This window comes from Aquarana catesbeiana, linkage group LG04 (genome assembly GCF_042186555.1).
Source record: "Aquarana catesbeiana isolate 2022-GZ linkage group LG04, ASM4218655v1, whole genome shotgun sequence".
Taxonomy (NCBI): domain Eukaryota; kingdom Metazoa; phylum Chordata; class Amphibia; order Anura; family Ranidae; genus Aquarana; species Aquarana catesbeiana.
The window spans coordinates 220,639,217-220,661,310 of record NC_133327.1 but is presented as its reverse complement, the minus strand read 5'-3'; the positions used below and the strand labels follow the sequence as shown (position 1 = coordinate 220,661,310).

Genomic DNA, 22,094 nt, shown 5'->3' with positions numbered 1-22,094 from the left:
TCATAAACGTTCATAATCTAGTAAGGGGATCCTATGCACTTGTAGGTCTTTATATATGAGTTTAATATAATCTTGGGACTTTTTTGTTTTTTCTATGCATTCTTGTTCCATACATAGTTGTTTTCATGGAACCTGTAGTGTCTTTTCCCTGAAAGGGTTGTGTGTGCCTTGAAGATTACACACACCGTGCATCATCGTGCTCAGTGACAGGGAGGGCAACCCTGTACATAGACCCCTCCCTCCCCCTCCTGACTCAGCCACACGCGGCTCGCGGCGGAAGTGACATACTAAGCAGGAACCACGTGACTACGGCTATAAGTACCGGGGGGCGGCGCTGTGCGCTCTCTTTGACAAGGCTCAGCGAGAGAAGATGGCGCCGGTGAGTTGGGGGACACGTGGAACGAGGCTGGTTAGACCAGCAGTGGCCTCTTACCGAGCTGCTGTCTGGGGGGTGGCTGTGTCCTTTCACACGCTGCCTACGGTTGCGCTTGCTGATTGGATCCGTGCTGTGAGGTGAAGGCAGTGTACAGTGCTGTGTAGACTGAGTGCTCTGATCATACAAGGACTGTCTGTGGACACTCACACTTCATACTGACCTATAGAGACCCCCTGAGGGAGACGTCCTTGTCAATAGGCTTCTCTCACAATATCGCCGTTAACCACTTGGCTTCTGGAAAATTTACCCCCCCCCCCCTCATAACCAGGCTATTTCTTTGCACTTTGGCACTAAGTTGCTTTAACCACTTCAAGACTAAGCTTTTTTCCTGACACTTGTTGCTTACAAGTTAAAATATCAGTATTTTTTTTGCTATAAAATTACTCAAAACCCCCAAATATAAATTAAAAATATATATATATATCTAGAGAGAGATCTAGATCTCTCTCTCTCTCTCTCTCCTCTATCGTGAAAGATGATGATGTGCAGAGTAAATGGATACCTAACATGCTTTAAAATTGCGCACACTCGCAGAATGGCGACAAACTACAGTACTTAAAAATCTCCACTTTAAAATTAACGGTTATAAGTTTAGGTGTAGTGGAGGTTTTTTGCTAGGATTATTGCTCTCGCTCTGACGATCAGTGACAACTCATGTGTCGTTTGAACACTACATTTGCAGGCGTGACTTGCATATCTGTTTTCTTTGGTGTGGGGGGACGCACTGTCTCTTTAAAAAAAAAAAAAATTCTGGTCACTTTTATTGCTGTCACAACTAATGCAAACATCCCTTGTTTGACAGTAAGTGCCAGTTCACACAGGGGCGGCTTGTCAGCCTGTCAAGTCGTTCTCCATTCAGTGCAATGGAACAGTTCTAATAGGAGTGATTCAAGTCGCTGTGAATTAGAAGAAGGTTCCTGTACTACTTGGGGTGACTTCAGAGTGGCTTGCATTGACTTCTATACAGAAGTAGTTTTCCAAGCTGTGCTGTACAGGGTAGCTTTAGAGTCGGGCGGCTTTGAAGCCACCCCAGTGTGAACCAGCAATAATAGGCAGTGGCAGGTCCTCTTTATGGAGGGATCTGGGGTCTAAAAGGCCCATAACTCCTCTGCACTTTAAAATATTCTGACTTTGTTTGGGTCTCCAGTTGGTTGCTTGGGTCTTCCTCCCGCTGCTTGTGATGACGGCCGTGCGGCTGATTAGCTGTATCGGTTATCGCATGAAAGCCGACCGTCTGTTATAAAAAAACAGTACAGGGATGATGCCTCTAGCTGCAGGTGTCGCCCACGGTACAACCACTTCCCTAAAATGACGTACAGATACGTGATTTTGCATTAAGGTGTTAACAATTGCGCGGTCATGCTAAGCTGTACCCAAATAAAATTTATATCCCTTTTCCCCACAAATAGAGCTTTCTTTTGGTGGTATTTGACCACCTCTGCAGTCTTATTTATTTTTTTTTTAACTGAGAATTTTAAAGAACTATTTTTTAACCACTTAAGCCCCGGACCATTTTGCTGGCCAAAGACCAGAGCACTTTTTGCGATTCGGCACTGCGTCGCTTTAACTGGCAATTGCGCGGCCGTGCGACGTGGCTCCCAAACAAATTTGATGTCCCTTTTTTTTTTTCCCCACAAATAGCTTTCTTTTGGTGGTATTTGATCACCCTTGCGATTTTTATCTTTTGCACTATAAACAAAAAAGCAGCAATTTTGAAAAAACTCATTGTTTACATTTTGCTATAATATCCCCCAAAAATATATATATTTTTTTCCTCAGTTTAGGCCGATATGTATTCTACATATTTTTGGTAAAAAAGAAAAATCGTAATAAGTGTTTGGTTTGTGCAAAAGTTATAGCGTTTACAAAATAGGGGATAGTTTTCTGGCTTTTTTTGTGATTAGTGCTAAAAATATGCACTGTTAATGTACTAATGACACTGGCTGGGAAGAGGTTAAACATGGGTGATCAAAGGATTAACTGGCTAACCAGTGTTTTACTGTACTGTGTGCTGCTATTACTAAGGCAAGAGATGGAGTTTAGGTTTCCCTTTGAAGGGTAGGCACACAAAATCATCCCTTTCCCGTCAGAACAGTTCTGCCTTGTTTACATAGGCAGAGCTCTGTTCTGTGTTAAATGATCAGCAGGTGCCGGAGAACATCCAGTGCCTGGCACGCACAGATCAGCTGCTGTGAATAATCACAGCAGAAGCGGTCCGCTGGCCACCCCCTGCAGGTGGAAGTGCGGCATCGTGTGTGTATACACCATATTCTGCACAGAACAGCTGCCCTGTAACAGTAAATCTGCTATGGGACAGTCAGTAACGGGTTAATTGTAGGGCACACAAACACAGTAAATTACCCAATTTTTTGATTAAAAATAAAATTAGAGGTTGCACCGAGTAAATGGACATCCAACATGTCAAACATTAAATTTACATGCACCAGACAAGAGGAGCTTCCCCTTTTGGGTGGAGCTCTGCTATAAGCTTCTCATTCATGGTGCAGTTATAAAAGATCAATCCATCCCCCATGCACATTAAGGGCCACAAGATCCTTTAGTTTGCCAATGCAGTCTTTGTAGCCTCAACTATGTAATGAGGACCTGCCTAATCTAGCCAATGAGGCATACCTTTGCATACATGTTTGATCTCAAGCTAACCACACAGGTTGTGCCATCTCCATTAGATTTAACAAGTATGTAGCGCAAGTGCCTGCCTGATTGATATACCTTAATTGCATAGATCGGGTACATCCTGATTAGTCGATATTTGAAATTGATTGTACGGTGATTGTGTAGTCAGATTGTATTGTGTATGGGGAGCCTTAGCCCTTTACCAGAAGCTATTCTTGTGCAATGCTTGCTGCTGTACAGTCAAATCAACTTTGTTCTTGGCTGTACCTGCACCTCTTATAGACTTCTATTGGGAATGTCCTGAGAAGTAACTCCAGCATTTGGGAAAGCACAGTTTGAGGGCAGAAAAGGAGATGGAAATGTTACAACTTTTTATTAATACAGCCTCATTTCTTACAGCAAAAGGTGAAAAGGACACCAACAGTGAAGAAATCCAAAAAGGCTACCTGGAGGTTCACTCTGGATCTTACCCATCCTGTAGAAGATGGCATCTTTGACTCTGCCAACTTTGTGAGTGTTTTGTAGTGAAAGAATGTTCTGTTGATACTCTGAGCAACTAAACACACCGCTTTAACTGTTTTCTAGAACAGATGCATTTAAAGTGGTGTTCTGGCCGAAATTATACTTTTAAAAAAAAAAATACCTCTAATACACAAGCTTAATGTATTCTAGTAAAGTTAGTCTGTAAACTAAGGTCTGTTTTGTTAGTTTATAGCAGTAGTTTGTTATTTTAGAAACCTACAGCAGGCCGTGGCCATCTTAAGTGTGGGCATCTGAAGCCAGACTGTATTTCTTCCTGGATCTCATCCTTGCAGATCTTGCACATGCTCAGTGCAGCATAAGCAGTGCAATAGGTTTCAGGTCAGGTTTCCATAGCAACGGCAGTGTCAGAGGAAGTTGCCGCCCCTTCCCAGAAGGCATTGCAAACAGGAAATGATGCGATGGGCCGCGGCCAGGGAGGAGGAAGTGAAAAATGAATACAGCAGATATACAGTAGGTGCTGAGAAAAAAATGTAAAAATATCCAATTCGTTTACAGTGCACAGTTTAGTGAGGGATGCTGAAGAGTTGTAAAAGTGGGTGGAACTCCACTTTAAAATGGAACTAAACCCTTCTATAATAGTCAAGAAAGCTGCATATTTGCCTTTGTTTGATCTGCAGTTGCCATGGTGCTGCATGTGTTCAGTTAATAACAGCAGCCATATGATTGTTTGACAGTTCAGCTAAGATCACAAGCAGCTCTGTTATTCCCAGCATGCCTTGAATGTAACTTTTCAGAAAGTTAAATCGATGGGTTCAGTTATGCTTTAGGGTATGCCTCTGGTGATGACTGTTGCAGTTGCCAGTGTGTCTGCACAACCATACGTTCAAATCACTTGCATTGCTGGTTTCACAGCTGCACTCTTATGCAGCACCAAGTGCAAATATAAATAGAGGCTAAGATGGTGCAGTCTTTGGATAGGATTGTTTAGTTCCACTTTTAAGACTGTCTATGAAAGTTGGTCATTGTGGGCAGTGTCATGTCTTTTACTGATATTTATGAATGTTCCTTTGACTTGTAGCAAACTGAGGGGGCTATAAAGTACAATATTTGCTCAGTCTGCAGTGGAAGTGGACTTGAACAAAAGACCAGACCAAATCTTCAAGGGAAAAGCAACTGTTTGAAGTGGCAGATGTCACTTATGTATTGGTCACTTGCTGTATTAGGAATACAGCCAATGTAATTCCAGAAATTAAAGTGAAACTCCAGGTAAATGGCTTTTAATATTTGGTGTTTGCTGTTTCCTGGAAGAGGGTTAGTAATCTCACTCCACCGTTCCTGTGATACAACCCTGCCACTCCAAAGCCAGGAAAATTTTGCAGCCATTTATGGATCATGATGTTGGACAAAATGCTATAGGAGGAAACTGCACTGCTGAACTAGGAAAGTGTACAAAACAGACACCTCTATTTAAGTTTGCCAGCACTGTCATGTTGAAGTGTCTTGTATGTTAGGATGACTTGTCTGCTTCATGACAGGTTTATGAATCATGTACAATTGATGTAGGCAATAATCAAGCATAAAATAAATACATAGTATACAGTAAAACTGGTAGTGAGCTTGTTAGTGTGGTTGCAAAACCATTGTTTTTAATGAGTGCTCTAACTAGGGTTCCCTTCCCTAGTTTGTACCTAGGGTTCCCTTCCCTAGTGTCTACATATTTCTGTTTTGTCAAAACAGGAACAATTTCTCAAGCAGAGAGTGAAGGTCAATGGGAAAACTGGAAATCTTGGGAACGTTGTTCATATTGAACGTCAAAAGAACAAAATTAACGTTGTTTCGGAAAAGCAGTTTTCTAAAAGGTAAGTCTTTTTGGGTATGACTTGCTTTTGCCTCATTAAACGTCTGATTCTTTAGTGTTGCAATAACCAAATGTTTCATTGTCATTTATGTGTATGACTGACAATTTGTACATGGATGAGAATGGACCCAGAATTGCTCCTGAATCAGGTTTTGGAAGAAATTGCGTGCATGTGAATTTGCTAAGCCCTTTCTTAAGGGGCCAGTAAATTCATGTTTGTATAACAGAGCTGCAAGTTGCACATGCTTGAAGTGATTTTGCCCTTCTGCTGCCAGAGCACATTCTGCAATTTTTTGCACATTTAAAACATTTTTAGCCTGAAGATTACATAGTCCCCAAACATTTACTCTGAAGACACACCTTGGAGAATAAAATGGTAGTTCCAATTATGTCACATGATAGTGCAACAGTTTTAAAATGCAGGATTTTAGATATACCCTAAAGATATCCGTTTACTAATGGCTCTAAAATTTTCTTTCTGGTTTTCACAATACACATGTGGGTAATCAACATTTTTGTGTAGGCATCCCCGATGCATATATTTTTATTCATGTTGGGGCTCAACTTTTTAGAGAGACTTCTGCTTTAAGCACTCCTTGTCCCCTGACATGCCACATGTAATTTTCTCACCTTGTCTTTCAGGACAGCACCTAGAGCGCAGCTCCACCCACTTCCCAGGGAACACTGCAGTAATTTCTTTAAAGCCTGGGCACTTCCACCAAGGCCTCAGTTGTAGTGTTTCCTCCAGCCATGGTGGAAGCGTTGCAGGGGACCAGGGGTGTGCTGCACTCTCTCCTGGTGAAGGGTTAGGGCATACCTGGTGTATTTTGTTCTGCTGGCCAGCCCAACACCCCCCCGGGACACAGGGACCGTGGGAAACCTGGGGGGTGGAGAGGAGTTAACCAACTCCATGTACTAATAAAGTAGTAAAAGGGTTAAAGCAGTTACCACTCCCATGTAAAAATGCCATTAAAGAGAAACTTTTACCCTACATATCCAGCATGGAGTGAACAAGGTCTTCCTTCAGCCCCGGAAGGATTTGCCCCCTTTAATGACCAGGCCATTTTTTGCGATACATCACTGCGTCTCTTTAACTGACAGTAGTTCGGTCGTGCGATGTACCTAAACAAAATTGATGTCAGTCGTCGTCCCCCCCACAAATACAGCTTTCTTTTGGTGGTATTTGATCACCTCTGCATTTTTTTATTTTTTGCGCTATAAACAGACAATTTTGAGAACTTTTTTACTTTCTGCTATAATACATATCCAAAAAAGTATTAATCAGTTTAGGCCACTATGTATTCTTCTACATATTTTTGGTAAAAATCGCATTAGGCGTATATTAATTTGCGCAAAAGTTATCACGTCTACAAACTAGGGGATAGGTTTAGGGATTTTTTTTTTTTAACTGGGAATGGCGGCGATCTGCAATTTTTAGCGGGACTGCGACATTACAGCTGACAAATCTGACCCCAAATGACACTTTTTTTATGGGCCAGTGACATTATTGCATCAATCAATGCTAAAAAATGCACTGATAAATGTAAAAATGATACTGGCAGGGAAGGGGTTAACACTAGGGGTGATCAAGGGGTTGTGTGTTCTAACTGTGGGGGTGGGGGATGGCTTGCCTGGGACATGAGATAGCTGTTCCCATCACTGGGAACAGCAGATCTGAGATGTCCCCTGTCAGAATGCGGTTCTGGCTTATTTACAATGGCAGATCCCTGTTCTGCCTCTGTATACAGTGATTGCAGGCAGTGGACATAGAGTCCGCTGGACCCGTGGGCACGCCCCCCAGTCTCAATAAAACAAAGATAGGTGTAGTGCTAAAAAAAACTACAAATTCAACATAAGAACAATGTAGTCCAACTGATGGTGAAAAACTTAGAAGAAAGTCCTCCATGTTTGAAAGACTCATGTAAGCTAATGGTCCATATAAATGCAGTGACTTCATGTGAAGAACAAAACAATTGCGTGACATCTGAAGTGAAGACAGAAGAAACACACCACCACCGACAATGAGAAGGCTTACTGGATCTCGTGGACCCAAGAGGTCATACGCCCCATTGGGCCAAATAAGGCTTGGGTGGTGGGTTATGATGTTCTGGAGGAATAGTAGAGATGGACATCCAAGAGTACACCACGGATTGGTGTGTCCTATTTGATGCTGTGCTAATTCGCTCACTCCAGCAGATCAGGCTAGAAATTAATACACCAAAGTATTTCCAGAAATTTATTGGTTATGTCCATCCGCAATTGCAATGTTTTCAAATGCAATATTATTCATGTGGAGGAGCCCAGCCTGCCGCACACACACACCGGGATTGAATATCCTGATAAACGTCAACATTGCAATTGCGGATGGACATAACCAATACGTTTCTGGAAATACTTTGGTGTATTCATTTCTAGCCTGATCTGCTGGAGTGAGTGAATTAGCACAGCATCAAATAGGACACACCAATCCGTGGTTTACTCTTGGATGTCCATCTCTACTATACCTCTGGAACATCTATCATAACCCACCACCCAAGCCTTATTTGACCCAATGGGGGCGTATGTCCTCTTGGGTCCACAAGATCCCATAAGCCTTCTCATTGTCGGCGGTGGTGTTTCTTCTGTCTTCACTGCAGATGTCACGCAATTGTTTTGTTCTTCACATAAAGTCACTGCATTTATATGGACCATTAGCTTACATGAGTCTTACAAACATGGAGGACTTTCTTCTAAGTTTTTCTTAGATGTTTTTCACCATCAGTTGGACTACATTGTTTGTAAGACTACTTATGTTGAATTTGTAGTTTTTTAGCACTACACATATCTTTGTTTTACCCCCTTAAATTTTTCACTTTGTTATATTGCAGCCATTTTCTAAAATCATTTAAGTTAATTTTTTTTCCTCATTAATGTACACACAGCACTCCATATTGACAGAAAAACACAGAATTGTTGACATTTTTGCAGATTTATTAAAAAAAGAAACAAAAATATCACATGGTCCTAAGTATTCAGACCCTTTGCTTTGACACTCGTATATTTAACTCAGGTGCTGTGATTATACTGATTGGACTTGATTAGGAAAGCCACACACCTGTCTATATAAGACCTTACAGCTCACAGTGCATGTCAGAGCAAATGAGAATCATGAGGTCAAAGGAACTGCCTGAAGAGCTCAGAGACAGATCTGGCCAAGGTTGCAAAAATATTTCTGCTGCACTTAAGGTTCCTAAGAGCACAGTGGCTTCCATAATCCTTAAATGGAAGACGTTTGGGATGACCAGAACCCTTCCTAGAGCTGGCCATCCGGCCAAACTGAGCTATCGGGGGAGAAGAGCCTTGGTGAGAGAGGTAAAGAAGAACCCAAAGATCACTGTGGCTGAGCTCCAGAGATGCAGTCGGGAGATGGGAGAAAGTTGTAGAAAGTCAACCATCTCTGCAGCCCTCCACCAGTTGGGGCTTTATGGCAGAGTGGCCCGATGGAAGCCTCTCCTCAGTGCAAGACACATGAAAGCCCGCATGGAGTTTGCTAAGCACCTGAAGGACTCCAAGATGGTGAGAAATGAAATTCTTTGGTCCGATGAGACCAAGATAGAGCTTTTTGGCCTTAATTCTAAGCAGTTTGTGTGGAGAAAACCAGGCATTGCTCATCACCTGTCCAATACAGTCCCAACAGTGAAGCATGGTGGTGGGTAGCATCATGCTGTGGGGGTGTTTTTCAGCTGCAGGGACAGGACGATTGGTTGCAATTGAGGGAAAGATGAATGCGGCCAAGTACAGTGATATCCTGGCCGAAAACCTTCTCCAGAGTGCTCAGGACCTCAGACTGGGCCGAAGGTTTACCTTCTAACAAGACAATGACCCTAAGAACACAGCTAAAATAATGGAGTGGCTTCACAACAACTCCGTGACTGTTCTTGAATGGCCCAGCCAGAGCCCTGACTTAAATCCAATTGAGCATCTCTGGAGAGTCCTAAAAATGGCTGTCCACCAACGTTTACCATCCAACCTGACAGAACTGGAGAGGATCTGCAAGGAGAAATGGCAGAGTATCCCCAAATCCAGGTGTCAAAAACTTGTTGCATCTTTCCCAAAAAGACTCATGGCTGTATTAGATCAAAAGGTGCTTCTAGTAAATACTGAGCAAAGGGTCTGAATACTTAGGACCATGTGATATTTCAGTTTTTCTTTAATAAATCTGCAAAATTGTCAACAATTCTGTGTTTTTCTGTCAATATGGGGTGCTGTGTACATTAATGAGGAACAAAAATGAACTTAAATGGCTGCAATATACCAAAGTGAAAAATTTTATGGGGGACTGAATACTTTCCGTCCCCACTGTGTGTATATGTATGTATGTATTTTTTTCTATCCCACTAGTGGGATGTGGTAACAAGGTGGGGTTGTGATAAGTGTATCAAATCATAACTGAAATAATCAAACAGTGAGTGACAACAATAAAGAAAATATAATAGTAAGTAGAACATATAAAGTGAGAATGTGTAACTGGGAAAGGCACTTAATAAGACATACATACTTCCTTAACCGACCTTATACCCAGCCTCAATTCCTAATACCACAAACTATGTGACAAATAAATAGTAACCGCACCACTGGAAGTTGAGGTGCAAATAAAGTCCACATCTATACCATAAAAATATATACATTTTTATATTTAATAAGTAAAAAGTCCAAGTCCCTCTTCTAAAAGTGACAGAAACCCAAAAAATGTGATCCCAGAGTATCCACTATTGCATATAACAGGTGACTTCGGTGCCCCCCCCGCTGGGTCCCCACTCACCAGACGTAACCCCTGCAGGAGTAGTAGGCAAAAAGCGGGTGACTGTGGGCAAGCATTCTCCTAGGTAACTGTGCTGTGCCAACTGTTCCTCCATCGGACTTCGCCACCTGTTCGTACAGGCTCTGGGGTGTGCTCTAACCAGGACTTCCCAGATCGTTCCACAACAGCAGGTGGTGGGGTCCTCACAGGAAAAAACAAGAGGCTTCCATAGTGTAGTATCAAAATGGTAATTTATTAAAAATATAAATAAAATCAGTAGCTTCCTTGCAAAGGTAACTACAAGTGAAAAACCACAATGAAAAAGCAGGAAGAGCTGGTCCGCGGCGTGTACCATCTGCGTTCCAGGCTCTGTATTTCCGGGTATGACGTAAGAGCGTGGCTCCGGCTCACGCATTTCGTCACTGGACATTCTCAAAGGCGGTACCGTCACTCCATGCTTCACGTCTCATATATGGGCGAACGGATGTATCAGTACCTCCCCCCTTATTCGAGCCAGCAAATAAGGATCAGGATCAGCTAGGGAAAGGATAACCAAGCAACCCATCAGAGGCAAAAGCCTCCACACTATATTTCCCTTGTCCGTTTGTCTGAGAGGCTCCATACAAAAAATAATACATACAATACATAGGAGGCATGTCAGAATTAACAATGCGAAAATGAAACCATAAATACGTGTGTGTGTGTGTGTGTGTGTGTGTGTATCTATATCCACAGATGACAGAGCAAAACGATAAATCAAATAACGTATTGTGATAACATACCATATAAGTAAATCCACTGAAGGGTAAATGTATAATATAAAAGGAGGGCCAGGTGGCTGGCTTTGGTACTGCATCCAGCCCATTAGAATAATAGAGGCTAGGGCAATAACGGATATTACCATGTAAACCTTATAAGCACCCATAGTAGAGAGAGAGATGTCCACAATAAGAAAATATGGGTCCCCCTTATAGTAAGTTATAATAGAACAATACAAAACATATTGTGCACATTTATACGTATAGTGGATAGAGATATATAATATTTCATAAGCTTAGCACCTGCATATTTTTCATAACTTTTTTTGTATTTATTCAGTGGCTATAGGGTAGCGCCAATCACCTAATTTATTATACTTTGGAAAAAAGTGCCCTCACCATAAATGTTTCTTGATTGCTGGATAACCCATTAATGTCATTCATCATCAAACTGACTTACAGCCAGGAAAGCCATCAGATGTTGATTTTCAAAGCCAAGTCCAGGATTTATCTGAATACTTTGACCAGTGAGATCAATCACTTCGTTAGGATCTGTCTTCCTCAATTTATGATTTCACGAACATTGATGTCACCGGATTCCCCCCCCCCCCCCCCCCCCCCCCTTCCCTGGTTAGCAGACGGAGGCACTTGGGGAAGGGGGGAGGAGTCAGGTGACGTCTGTCCGTGACGCTAGCTGCAACGGCTTCCCCTCCACTCCAAAACAGGCATGCGCTTTGGTCAGAATTGTTCAGATCTGGAGTTGTGATCGTGGCGAGCGGAGAATTGCTGTAACTATTCTCCGCGATTTAATGCAGTGCACCTCTAGTCTGCCTGTATGAAAAGGGCCTAACTTCAGTATATTCGCCCTTGCAATGTAAATGTTGTGGTCCTGTAGAATATTTCCTGACTCATATTTCTTGGGTTTTTTTTTGTTTTGTTTTCCCCCTATTTTAGGTACCTAAAGTACCTCACAAAGAAATACCTCAAGAAGAACAGTCTGCGTGATTGGTTACGTGTAGTGGCATCAAACAAGGAGACCTATGAGCTTCGCTACTTCCAGATCAGCCAGGATGAGGAGGAGTCTGAAACTGAAGATTAAATGTCTATCAAATAAAGATCTTTTATGCACTTGTTCATGTTTCCCTATTCAAAATGATCTATATGGGTATTGATGGAAGAGATCAAGCATGAGAAATGATGGCTTACTGTCATAGTTGCATAGATAGTAAGGTTGAATAAAGACAACAGTCCATCCAGTTCAACCTGAGTACACACTTACATTGGTCCCTAGCCTCAAGGAGCCCACAATCCCCAACTTACATTCATATACTAGTGCCAATTTTTGGACAGAAGCCAATTAAACCTACCAGCATGTCTTTGGAGTGTGGGAGGAAACCCATGCAGGCAGAGGGAGAACATGCAAACTCCAGGCAGGTAGTGTTGTGGTTGGGATTTGAACCAGCGACCCTTTTTACTGCTAGGTGAGAGTGCTACCCACTACACCACTGTTAGAAGAGGAAAAGGGTCCTGGACAGCCGCACTCAATGAAAAAAAGGCATCTTTATTGAACAAAAATAGATAAAAATCCAAGATACAGTCACATCAGAGGTGGATAGTACAGGAGAAATCTCTAACGTGTTTCACATCAACTGATGCTTACTCATAGCTTGGCTATCAGTTGATGTGAAACGTGTTAGTGATTTCTCCTGTACTATCCACCTCTGATGTGACTGTATTTTGGATTTTATCTATTTTTGTTCAATAAAGATGCCTTTTTCAGTGAGTGCGGCTGTCTGAGCTCCTTTTCTTCTTCTACACGCCAGTGCAGAGCCAGCACCTAAGAGGTTGAGTATGGTGGGAGCATTTATCCAGGCCTGGGAACGGCATCTCTTTTTGCACTACACCACTTTGCCGTCATAACTTTGTAGATTTGTAAAAAAAAAAAAAACCCAAAAAAATCTGTTGTGCCAATAAATGTCTGTACTTGGGCTATTAAGCTCCCTTTTTAAGAAGGTCTTCAATCCCCAACAATTTTGGGTGAATTTTATCTACCTTTTTTCAATTCTAAAATATTTTAGACTGGCTCTGGTGTGGTGAAATTTTGATGTCACTTCTTTTAAAGCAGAGCTCCGGAAGGGAAAAAGGATTCTCGTAATTGTAGATGTTTCAGTGTGAAATCTTTGGTGCTAAAACAACTTGCCAGATAAACCTTGTTATAAACGTGGCTTCTTGTCAGTGTGTAACTGCCTGCCCATATGAGGTATGAGCAGACAGCTTACACTAACAATCCGCTAATTGTGGGTGTAATGCTTGGCAGGCTCCTAGTTAAAATATAAATAATTGCACATTTAAAACTTTTTTTTTTTTTTAACATGCACAAAGATTGCATTTTTTTTAACAAAGGTGGACTTAATCCTTTAAAGCGGAACTTCACCTGAAAAGGGAAGTTCTGCCCCTCCCCTACATTTTTGGAAGCTTTTTTTGGGCAGCACATAAACTCCTGCAATATGTAAAAGGACCCAGGAAACTGGGACCATTCACAAAGCACAGCTGAAGCTGCAGGAAGTCAGTTGGCCTGCCCCATCCAGGATGGTGGTGCTTGGAAACCTGACGAACTGGCCTAGGTGAGGATAGTGCTGGATCCCTTAGCTGCTGATAATAAATAAGTGTGTATATGTGTGTATATATATATATATATAATTTTTTTTTTTTTTTTCTGAAGATCTTTAAGGGGTATAACAAAAACTGATAATGGTACTAATATAGAACATGGCATGCTGTGTATTAAAGGATACAATAGTGATTAAAGCCAAAAGCAATCATTGCGGCTTACTAATTTTTAAATGTGGTAACTGGTTTGTTTTTATGCTTTCTTAACTTTTAGTCTCAATTGGTGCTCCAGCCCGCAAGTCTGTTTTTCTACAGAACAAGCTCCCCTACAAATGCACCAGTTAAGAGTTTACAATGATTGACTATTTTTATTCATGTTAAACTTTTATCCCAAAGGGAAATACCTGCTGTTATAACTGGAATGCGAGCTGGAGTTTGGCTTCAATTTGTTAAAGCCAAGCTGAATCTGCTAATACATCTAACACGCCCCTCCCCCAGTGTGACAATGCTGCTGTACAAAAGTGTGTCTGTTGCTCCCTCAGCCAGAGCGTAGGTGCTCTAATACAGGAGAGGTTGTACTGGCCTCATCTGTGGGAAAAGAGCCTTAAAAAGAAAACAAATGTAGCCACCACATCTAATGTTTGGTAGGCTGCAATATAAGACTACTTTGGTTTTGGGTTTAAAGCTTTCGCCGCCAGGTCCGTATGTTGTACGGACCTAACGGCCAGGGGTATTGCACGCAATCCGGTGGCTGCAGACACCAGGATTGTGTGTGAAACTGATTCTGCCTGTCAGGTGAGAGGGTTTGGGTGGCGCCGCTGCTGCCTGAGTGCTCCCGCCATGCTTACCGGGCTCCGCTTGCCCATTGGTGGGCCTGGGACAGTCATTGTGGGTAGAGGGGAAGGGGAAGAGCGGATAAACGTCTGCTCTCCCCTTCTTGCAGTGACCCGGAAAGCGACATCTCTGACATCACTTCCGGGTCACATGCTCTCTGTCCCCGGCTCGCTTTGCCGATGGATGTTTTGCAATGCGATCTGCATTGCAAAACATTCTGTGAAATACAGGGGAGACATGCAGGGTCTTTAGACTCTGCATATCAATAAAGAGAACCTGTCACCAAAAAAATCATCACATAGGTCACTCTTTGTCTCCTATGTGATGAGAAAAAAATATTTATTTATTTATCTCAAATCATCTTCCAGGGCAGCATCCGAGAGATAGGCTCCTCCTCCCTGAAACAGGAAACACATTAGTCCACCATTATAAATTTCACAGTCTTACCTGCGTGCCTCAGTTGTTTGTGTTTCCTCCGGACCCACAGGAGCTGCAAAGAAACGTTTATTATTTTAAATCCTGTCTCTGTGCTACTTGCAGGAGACCCCCTGCCAGCATACCATTCAGCCCAGCGGGCCTTGGGAGGGCGAGCAGGAGCCGCAAATTTGAGCAAAAAGACTTGCTCTACCTGAGAGTTCACCCCTACAGAGGGGTCTGCAATCATCCCCCCAAGCTGGAACAAATGCACTGGCATTTTCTCCCCATACCACATGCTGAAGGGACCTGCTGCTGTTTCAATCCATGGCTGGTGATCTGCTTTGGCCCTAAGCCTCTGGCCGCACTTGGATCCCACAGATGGCACTGCGCGGGTAGGTGTCCGTTTTTGTCACTGTCTGTTTACCTACCATCCGTCCGCCTGTTCGATTGCCCCCTCCTTGTCACCACCGCCCTCTGTGTTCCACCGCATCCTGCAGAGCCAGCCTTCCCTCGTGGAGGCCCTGCAGGGTGTAATATGGTGCCGACGCCACTTCCGGTCACATGGTTCTGGTTGGCGGCCATTTTCCCAGAGTCTGGGGACTTCTAGGGGGAATTACAGAGCGGCACTTCCGGGAGGCGGGAAATTAAAAAATATATATAATATATAAATATTTTTAAATATATATATATATATATATTTTTTTTTATTTTTATTTTTTTTCGGAAAAAAAAAAACATCAGAGTCCCCCTCCCTAATAAAATGTGAGGAAGGAGGACACCAGCAACAGTGGCATGTGCAGGTACATCCACCAACCTGCACAGGGTCAGCTGGGGGCGGGGCGGAGCTTAAGCAGGAAGCAGTTAAAAGGCCTATCCAAGCAGAGGTTCCTGGTGGCTGACCATGTCTGATGCTTCTCCACCCTGCCATACAGATCCTGCAAGCCAGGACAGCTCCAAGGTAAGCTCTACTCTCTACGCTTTACAGAATACTCCAGGGTCACCTCTGTCTTAACCTCACTGCAAAAACTGCCCTTACAGGCAGTCTTTAGCCTTCTTCCTCATGGGGATCTCTTTATGCTTGATTTCAGGCAAGGACCCCAGAGGAAAAGAAAACGAAAAGCAGCAAAATGTGCATCGTGCAGCCACCGGTTTTCACCTGAATGGACAAAAACCCCTATGCCAAAAATGCATAGACAAAATGGTGGCCAAAGAGTCGCAAGGTTACCTGAGAGATCTGCTCACCTCTTTTAAAAAAGAGATAAAGTGCACCATGGCACCGCTACGCTCAGCAATTGAGAAATTAGAAGCACCAACGAATGCCGATCAAGCCAGTACCCCATCTACCAGCGAGACATGCGTTCCTTCAGGTAATAGGAAACAGGCAGAACGACAGGAACAAGAGGATTCGGATGAATCCAAATCAGAGGATGGACTCTGCTCAGACTCTGAGGAGGAAGATCTGGCCTCAGAAGGCAATTTATTTCCCTCAGACACGGATAACCTTCTAAAAGCCATAGCCGACAAACTAGATATTAAAGAGCAAAAAGCTGCAGAGCTCACGCTACACGACAAGATGTATAAAGGGCTACAACCCAGGAAACCTAGAACATTTCCTGTACACCAAACTCTTAAAGATATCGTCAAAAAAGAGTGGGAAGACCCAGAGAAAAAACTCTTCATACCAGCTGCGGTCAAGCATAGATATCCTTTTTTTGGAGACAGACACCAAAACCTGGGCTAAATGCCCCAAAGTGGATGCGTCTCTGGCAAGTCACAAATAAATCTGACTTTGATGACGCAGGTACCTTAACCACTTGCCGACCGCCTCACGCAGATATACTGCGGCAGAATGGCACAGGCAGGCAAAGTTACGTATGGGTACGTGACTTGCTGGTGCCCGAGGTGGTCGACTTCGTTCCAGGAGCGATCCGTGCTGAGGGGGAGGCCACTGATTCATAGCCACCCCCTCGCGATCGCTCCCGGCGAATGACAATCTTCCTCTGCTGCTGTAATGTAAACAGCGGCAGAGGAAGTGATGTCATCTCTCCTCATGTCGGTCTTTTTGTTATGGTGCTGAGGAGAGAAGATATCAAGTAAGTTTGCACCAACACTACACGTACAGTACACGCAGGCACACTTTCCACTTTTTTTTTTTTTTTTTTTTTTACTGATTATTGCATTGGTGTCATTTGTGACTGTTATAAGTGGTAGCGAGCTAGATGGGTAGAGATCAGTATTTCTGGAAATATTTTTTATGTACCAACATCCCTAAAGTAATAAAGCAAAAATATATGTGAGAAGTGGGATTTTAAAGGTACACCCAATATAAAGAAGAGCACTGTCAATTAAAAGTTATACCAAATATTTATTAATACAATTTTACAAAAAAGAACAATAAAATGTGAAAACAGTTTAACATTCATAGTCAAAGGTAAACATCCTCAACCTAATATTGACCAAATGAAGGGAAAGAACTGTAGTCACGAAGAATTCTGATCATTAGCACGTCCACAAATTTCAACATGTTTTGCCGGGAAGGCTTCATCAGGAAAATGGACAAAGGTTTTCAATTATTCAACAACAATACTCATGATAAAAGCAACCTTGGGTGTTTAAAGGAGACAACAAAGGATAAGAGTAAATACATGGAAATGATACATGAAACATTTGTATTTATACAACTTGAAAGCTCTTTAGCTTGTGCAACCATGACTCCACCAAAAACCCCCAAAAACAAAAGAAAATTATACATCAACCTCCACCCCCCCCCCCCCCCCACACACACACACACACACACACACACACACACACACACACACACCCGACCCGACCCCAACCCAGGCTCTCACCCTCCCCCCTCCAGGTACTCCCAACCAACACAACCCCTGAGTCAACTCCATACCTCTGTAGAGAGTTCCGGGGAAGTCGCAGGGCCCGAGGTGTGATGTGGGAGGAGGGGTACCCCCAGAGTTGACTCCCCCCTGAGGTCCAGAAAAATGCCTGATCACCCGTAAGGGAGGGATGTGTATTCTTATAGATGAAAACCATCACAGGCAGAAGAAATGATTACAGTATCTGTAACATATATCATAGATAGTAAAAATACACGCATATTACGGGTGAGGGGAGAAAGAGTCCACAGCAGTAACTAATCAGTGGACCATACTCACCGTGATATAAGAAGACATTTGTATTGGGAGCTCATGAGGACTGATGGCACAATATCAATTGTAAAGAGGCAGCTATGCGAAAATCAGGAGAGGGGACAGGGCTACTCCATAGTTTCTGAAAAAATATATAAAGATGCATGTACCTATATTAAAATTTTATGTAACAAGAAACGTATATATGTGTATACTGCGTCTTTAAATCTTCAAGAGCACCTGCTCACCTTGAAGGGGTTCACACCATTGTGTAGAAAACTACGTCACGTTTCTATTGGTGCTACTAGAGGGACACCCAAAGACGATAGACCACAAAAGGTAGTCACTTCCTGTATTTCAAATGGAAAAAAAAAAAGAGAGAGGTAAAGAGAGAAAAGAAGAGAAGAGAGAAGAAGTAAAGAGATAAGGCACCCAAAATAGTGCTTAGTTCTCAGTTAAATATATCGCAAAGTGCTAGATCTGCTGACAGTCATTATGGTTTTACCTGGTGCCGGCGTCCATGTTTAGCTTGAGCTCCCAAGCTGCTAACACAAGCATCTAAATGTGTGGGGTTTAAATATCCCTCCCCATGGCGCCAAAATGCTGCGTATGTCATCACGCTGCACCGGCGCCAATCGGACGCAAGGGGGAGGTCCCAGGTCCCTGGACTGAGTACCCGGAACCGGATACAACAACCCGGAAGTGCAAACTGCTTCTGGTTGCCAAAAGCAGCACTGTGACTCCCATTGGAGACAGTGCTGAGCCAAGAGAGTGGAAACACTTGGACAGATGGTGTATAATGGCTGTAGAATACGGTTGGACCAGGATGCCATGGGCCAGAAGGAAACCTCAAGGCGGGCGTGTGCCGGGTTGGCACCCCCCCAGAACAGAAAAGCCCAAGGGGGATGTATGCCCAACCTAGTCCACACCCTTGGGCATACATACGGGGATCAAATGGCACTGGACTGGGGAGGTAAAAATGAGGGAACAAAAAAGCCCGGGGAGGGGTAAAAAAAAAAAGGGGGGGGATAGTAGACCACAAAGTTTGGGTGTGGTCATGATTGCACATCACAATAATTCATTAAATTAAGTCTGAATCCAATGTACAATTGCTTTTCAGTCGCAAGAATTGACTGAAAGGGATACTTTTGACTAATTTTTCAGGATGCGAGCTACTGGCATGCAGTAAGCTATTTCCTGCTGAAGGTTTTCTATATAATGTGGAACAGAGTGTCCCTGTTTCATTGATAAAGATCTCTATGTCTAGGAAGGTAATTCATGACTGGTCGAATGTATATGTAAACTTCAGACTGTATGTGTTTACCTGTGTTTACCTGTAGACCAACTATCAGAATTCCTGGTTAATGAATTATTGTGATGTGCAATCATGGCCACACCCAAACTTTGTGGTCTATTATCCCCCCTTTTTTTACCCCTCCCCGGGCTTTTTTGTTCCCTCGTTTTTACCTCCCCAGTCCAGTGCCATTTGATCCCCTTATGGACGCCCAAGGGTGTGGACTAGGTTGGGCATACATCCCCCTTGGGCTTTTCTTTTCTGGGGGGGTGCCAACCCGGCACACGCCCGCCTTGAGGTTTCCTTCTGGCCCATGGCATCCCGATCCAACCGTATTCCACAGCCATTATACACCATCTGTCCAAGTGTTTCCACTCTCTTGGCTCAGCACTGTCTCCAATGGGAGTCACAGCACTGCTTTTGGCAACCGGAAGCAGTTTCCACTTCCGGGTTGTTGTATCCGGTTCCGGGTACTCAGTCCAGGGACCTGGGACCTCCCCCTTGCGTCCGATTGGCGCCGGTGCAGCGTGATGACATACGCAGCATTTTGGCGCCATGGGGAGGGATATTTAAACCCCACACATTTAGATGCTTGTGTTAGCAGCTTGGGAGCTCAAGCTAAACATGGACGCCGGCACCAGGTAAAACCATAATGACTGTCAGCAGATCTAGCACTTTGCGATATATTCAACTGAGAACTAAGCACTATTTTGGGTGCCTTATCTCTTTACTTCTTCTCTCTTCTCTTCTTTTCTCTCTTTACCTCTCTCTTTTTTTTTTTCCATTTGAAATACAGGAAGTGACTACCTTTTGTGGTCTATCGTCTTTGGGTGTCTCTCTAGTAGCACCAATAGAAACGTGACGTCGTTTTCTACACAATGGTGTGAACCCCTTCAAGGTGAGCAGGTGCTCTTGAAGATTTAAAGACGCAGTATACACATATATATATGTTTCTTGTTACATAAAATTTTAATATAGGTACATGCATCTTTATATATTTTTTCAGAAACTATGGAGTAGCCCTGTCCCCTCTCCTGATTTTCGCATAGCTGCCTCTTTACAATTGATATTGTGGCATCAGTCCTCATGAGCTCCCAATACAAATGTCTTCTTATATCACGGGGTGACGGTGAGTATGGTCCACTGATTAGTTACTGCTGTGGACTCTTTCTCCCCTCACCCGTAATATGCGTGTATTTTTACTATCTATGATATATGTTACAGATACTGTAATCATTTCTTCTGCCTGTGATGGTTTTCATCTATAAGAATACACATCCCTCCCTACGGGTGATCAGGCATTTTTCTGGACCTCAGGGGGGAGTCAACTCTGGGGGTACCCCTCCTCCCCTCTCCTCTCACTTGACATCTCGGGCCCTGCGACTTCCCCGGAACTCTCTATAGAGGTATGGAGTTGACGAAGGGGTTGTGTTGGTTGGGAGTACCTGGAGGGGGGAGGGTGAAAGCCTGGGTTGGGGTCGGGTGGGTGTGTGTGTGTGGGGGGTGGAGGTTGGTGTATAATTTTCTTTTGTTTTTGGGGGGGTTTGGTGGAGTCATGGTTGCACAAGCTAAAGAGCTTTCAAGTTGTATAAATACAAATGTTTCATGTATCATTCCCATGTATTTACTCTTATCCTTTGTTGTTTCCTTTAAACATCCAAGGTTGCTTTTATCATGAGTATTGTTGTTGAATAATTGAAAACCTTCGTCCATTTTCCTGATGAAGCCTTCCCGGCGAAATTTGTCGACGTGGTTATGATCAGAATTCTTTGTGACTACAGTTCTTTCCCTTCATTTGGTCAATATTAGGTTGAGGATGTTTACCTTTGGCTATGATTGTTAAACTGTTTTCACATTTTATTGTTCTTTTTTGTAAAATTGTATTAATAAATATTTGGTATAACTTTTAATTGACAGTGCTCTTTATATTGGGTGTACCTTTAAAATCCCACTTCTCACATATATTTTTGCTTTATTACTTTAGGGATGTTGGTACATAAAAAATATTTCCAGAAATACTGATCTCTACCCACTTAGCTCGTCATAATACCGGGTGGATAACACACCCATGATAACTCTTCTTTGGGAGTAAGAGATCAGTAACCAAATCTATTTGCTTTTTGTTGATATTTAGGATTATTCTTTTTTGTGAATATATGCAAATGACATTTTTTGCATTTTTGCACTCTTTCTATGTATCTTTTTCATTACGATTTAACCTTATCAGTATTTTTCTGCTTTCTCTTTCCTGATTCATTCAAGTGGCAAACAGTGGTTATAGACATGAGTCTGGTTTGGCTGTGGTCAATATACATTTGAATCCCACTCTCCTTCATCACATCTGGGAGCTTCACGTGAGTGAGTGTTTTGACGGATTACTGTGGCCAGGCATGGGAAGGATTCGTTTCAGAGGTACAGCAGGTTCGATCCAAAGATAATGTCACTGAAGCTGGGGTAGATACGTATTTTCTGGGGTTACAGCGTCTGGTTGAAAGAAAGACCCATTTATTTTGGCATAAGGAATATTTTGGAAAATATGTGACAAACCAGATCATACCATGGGGTCTACGTATCCAAATTTTCCCAAATATAAAGAAGGTTGAACCAAATGTAAAAAAAGCATGGGAAGCAAACTTGCAGGCTTGCTCCCTGCAAATGATGCAAATACTTAGTGACCAATATAAAACGGACATTGGGGAACTGGATAAAGAAATTCTGAAATGGCAGGAGGATCATGGCCATTTATCCTCACATAATTGCTTTCTTGGAAAAGATAAGATCTTGAAATAGCATTTAACAAAATATGCCACAAGTTTAATCAAAACCAAAGAAAACAAATTTATGAGA

At 42.8% G+C, this 22,094-nt stretch overlaps 1 protein-coding gene across 2 annotated transcripts in view; it reads left to right on the top strand.

The window, feature by feature from the left end:
* The first annotated feature begins 235 nt into the window (after positions 1–235).
* The window catches only part of RPL22L1 (ribosomal protein L22 like 1), a 541,480-nt gene continuing 519,621 nt past the window's right edge, over positions 236–22,094 (top strand). Inside the window, exons 1-4 of one of the 2 annotated variants that reach the window (XM_073626199.1) lie at positions 236–379; positions 3,470–3,580; positions 5,291–5,412; positions 11,904–12,052. In XM_073626199.1, coding sequence (XP_073482300.1) covers positions 371–379; positions 3,470–3,580; positions 5,291–5,412; positions 11,904–12,048 — 387 coding nt within the window. In that variant the 5' untranslated portion in view covers positions 236–370 and the 3' untranslated portion in view covers positions 12,049–12,052. Of the gene's footprint in view, positions 380–3,469; positions 3,581–5,290; positions 5,413–11,903; positions 12,083–22,094 lie in introns of those variants that run through there. The other variant, XM_073626198.1, reaches the window with a different exon arrangement.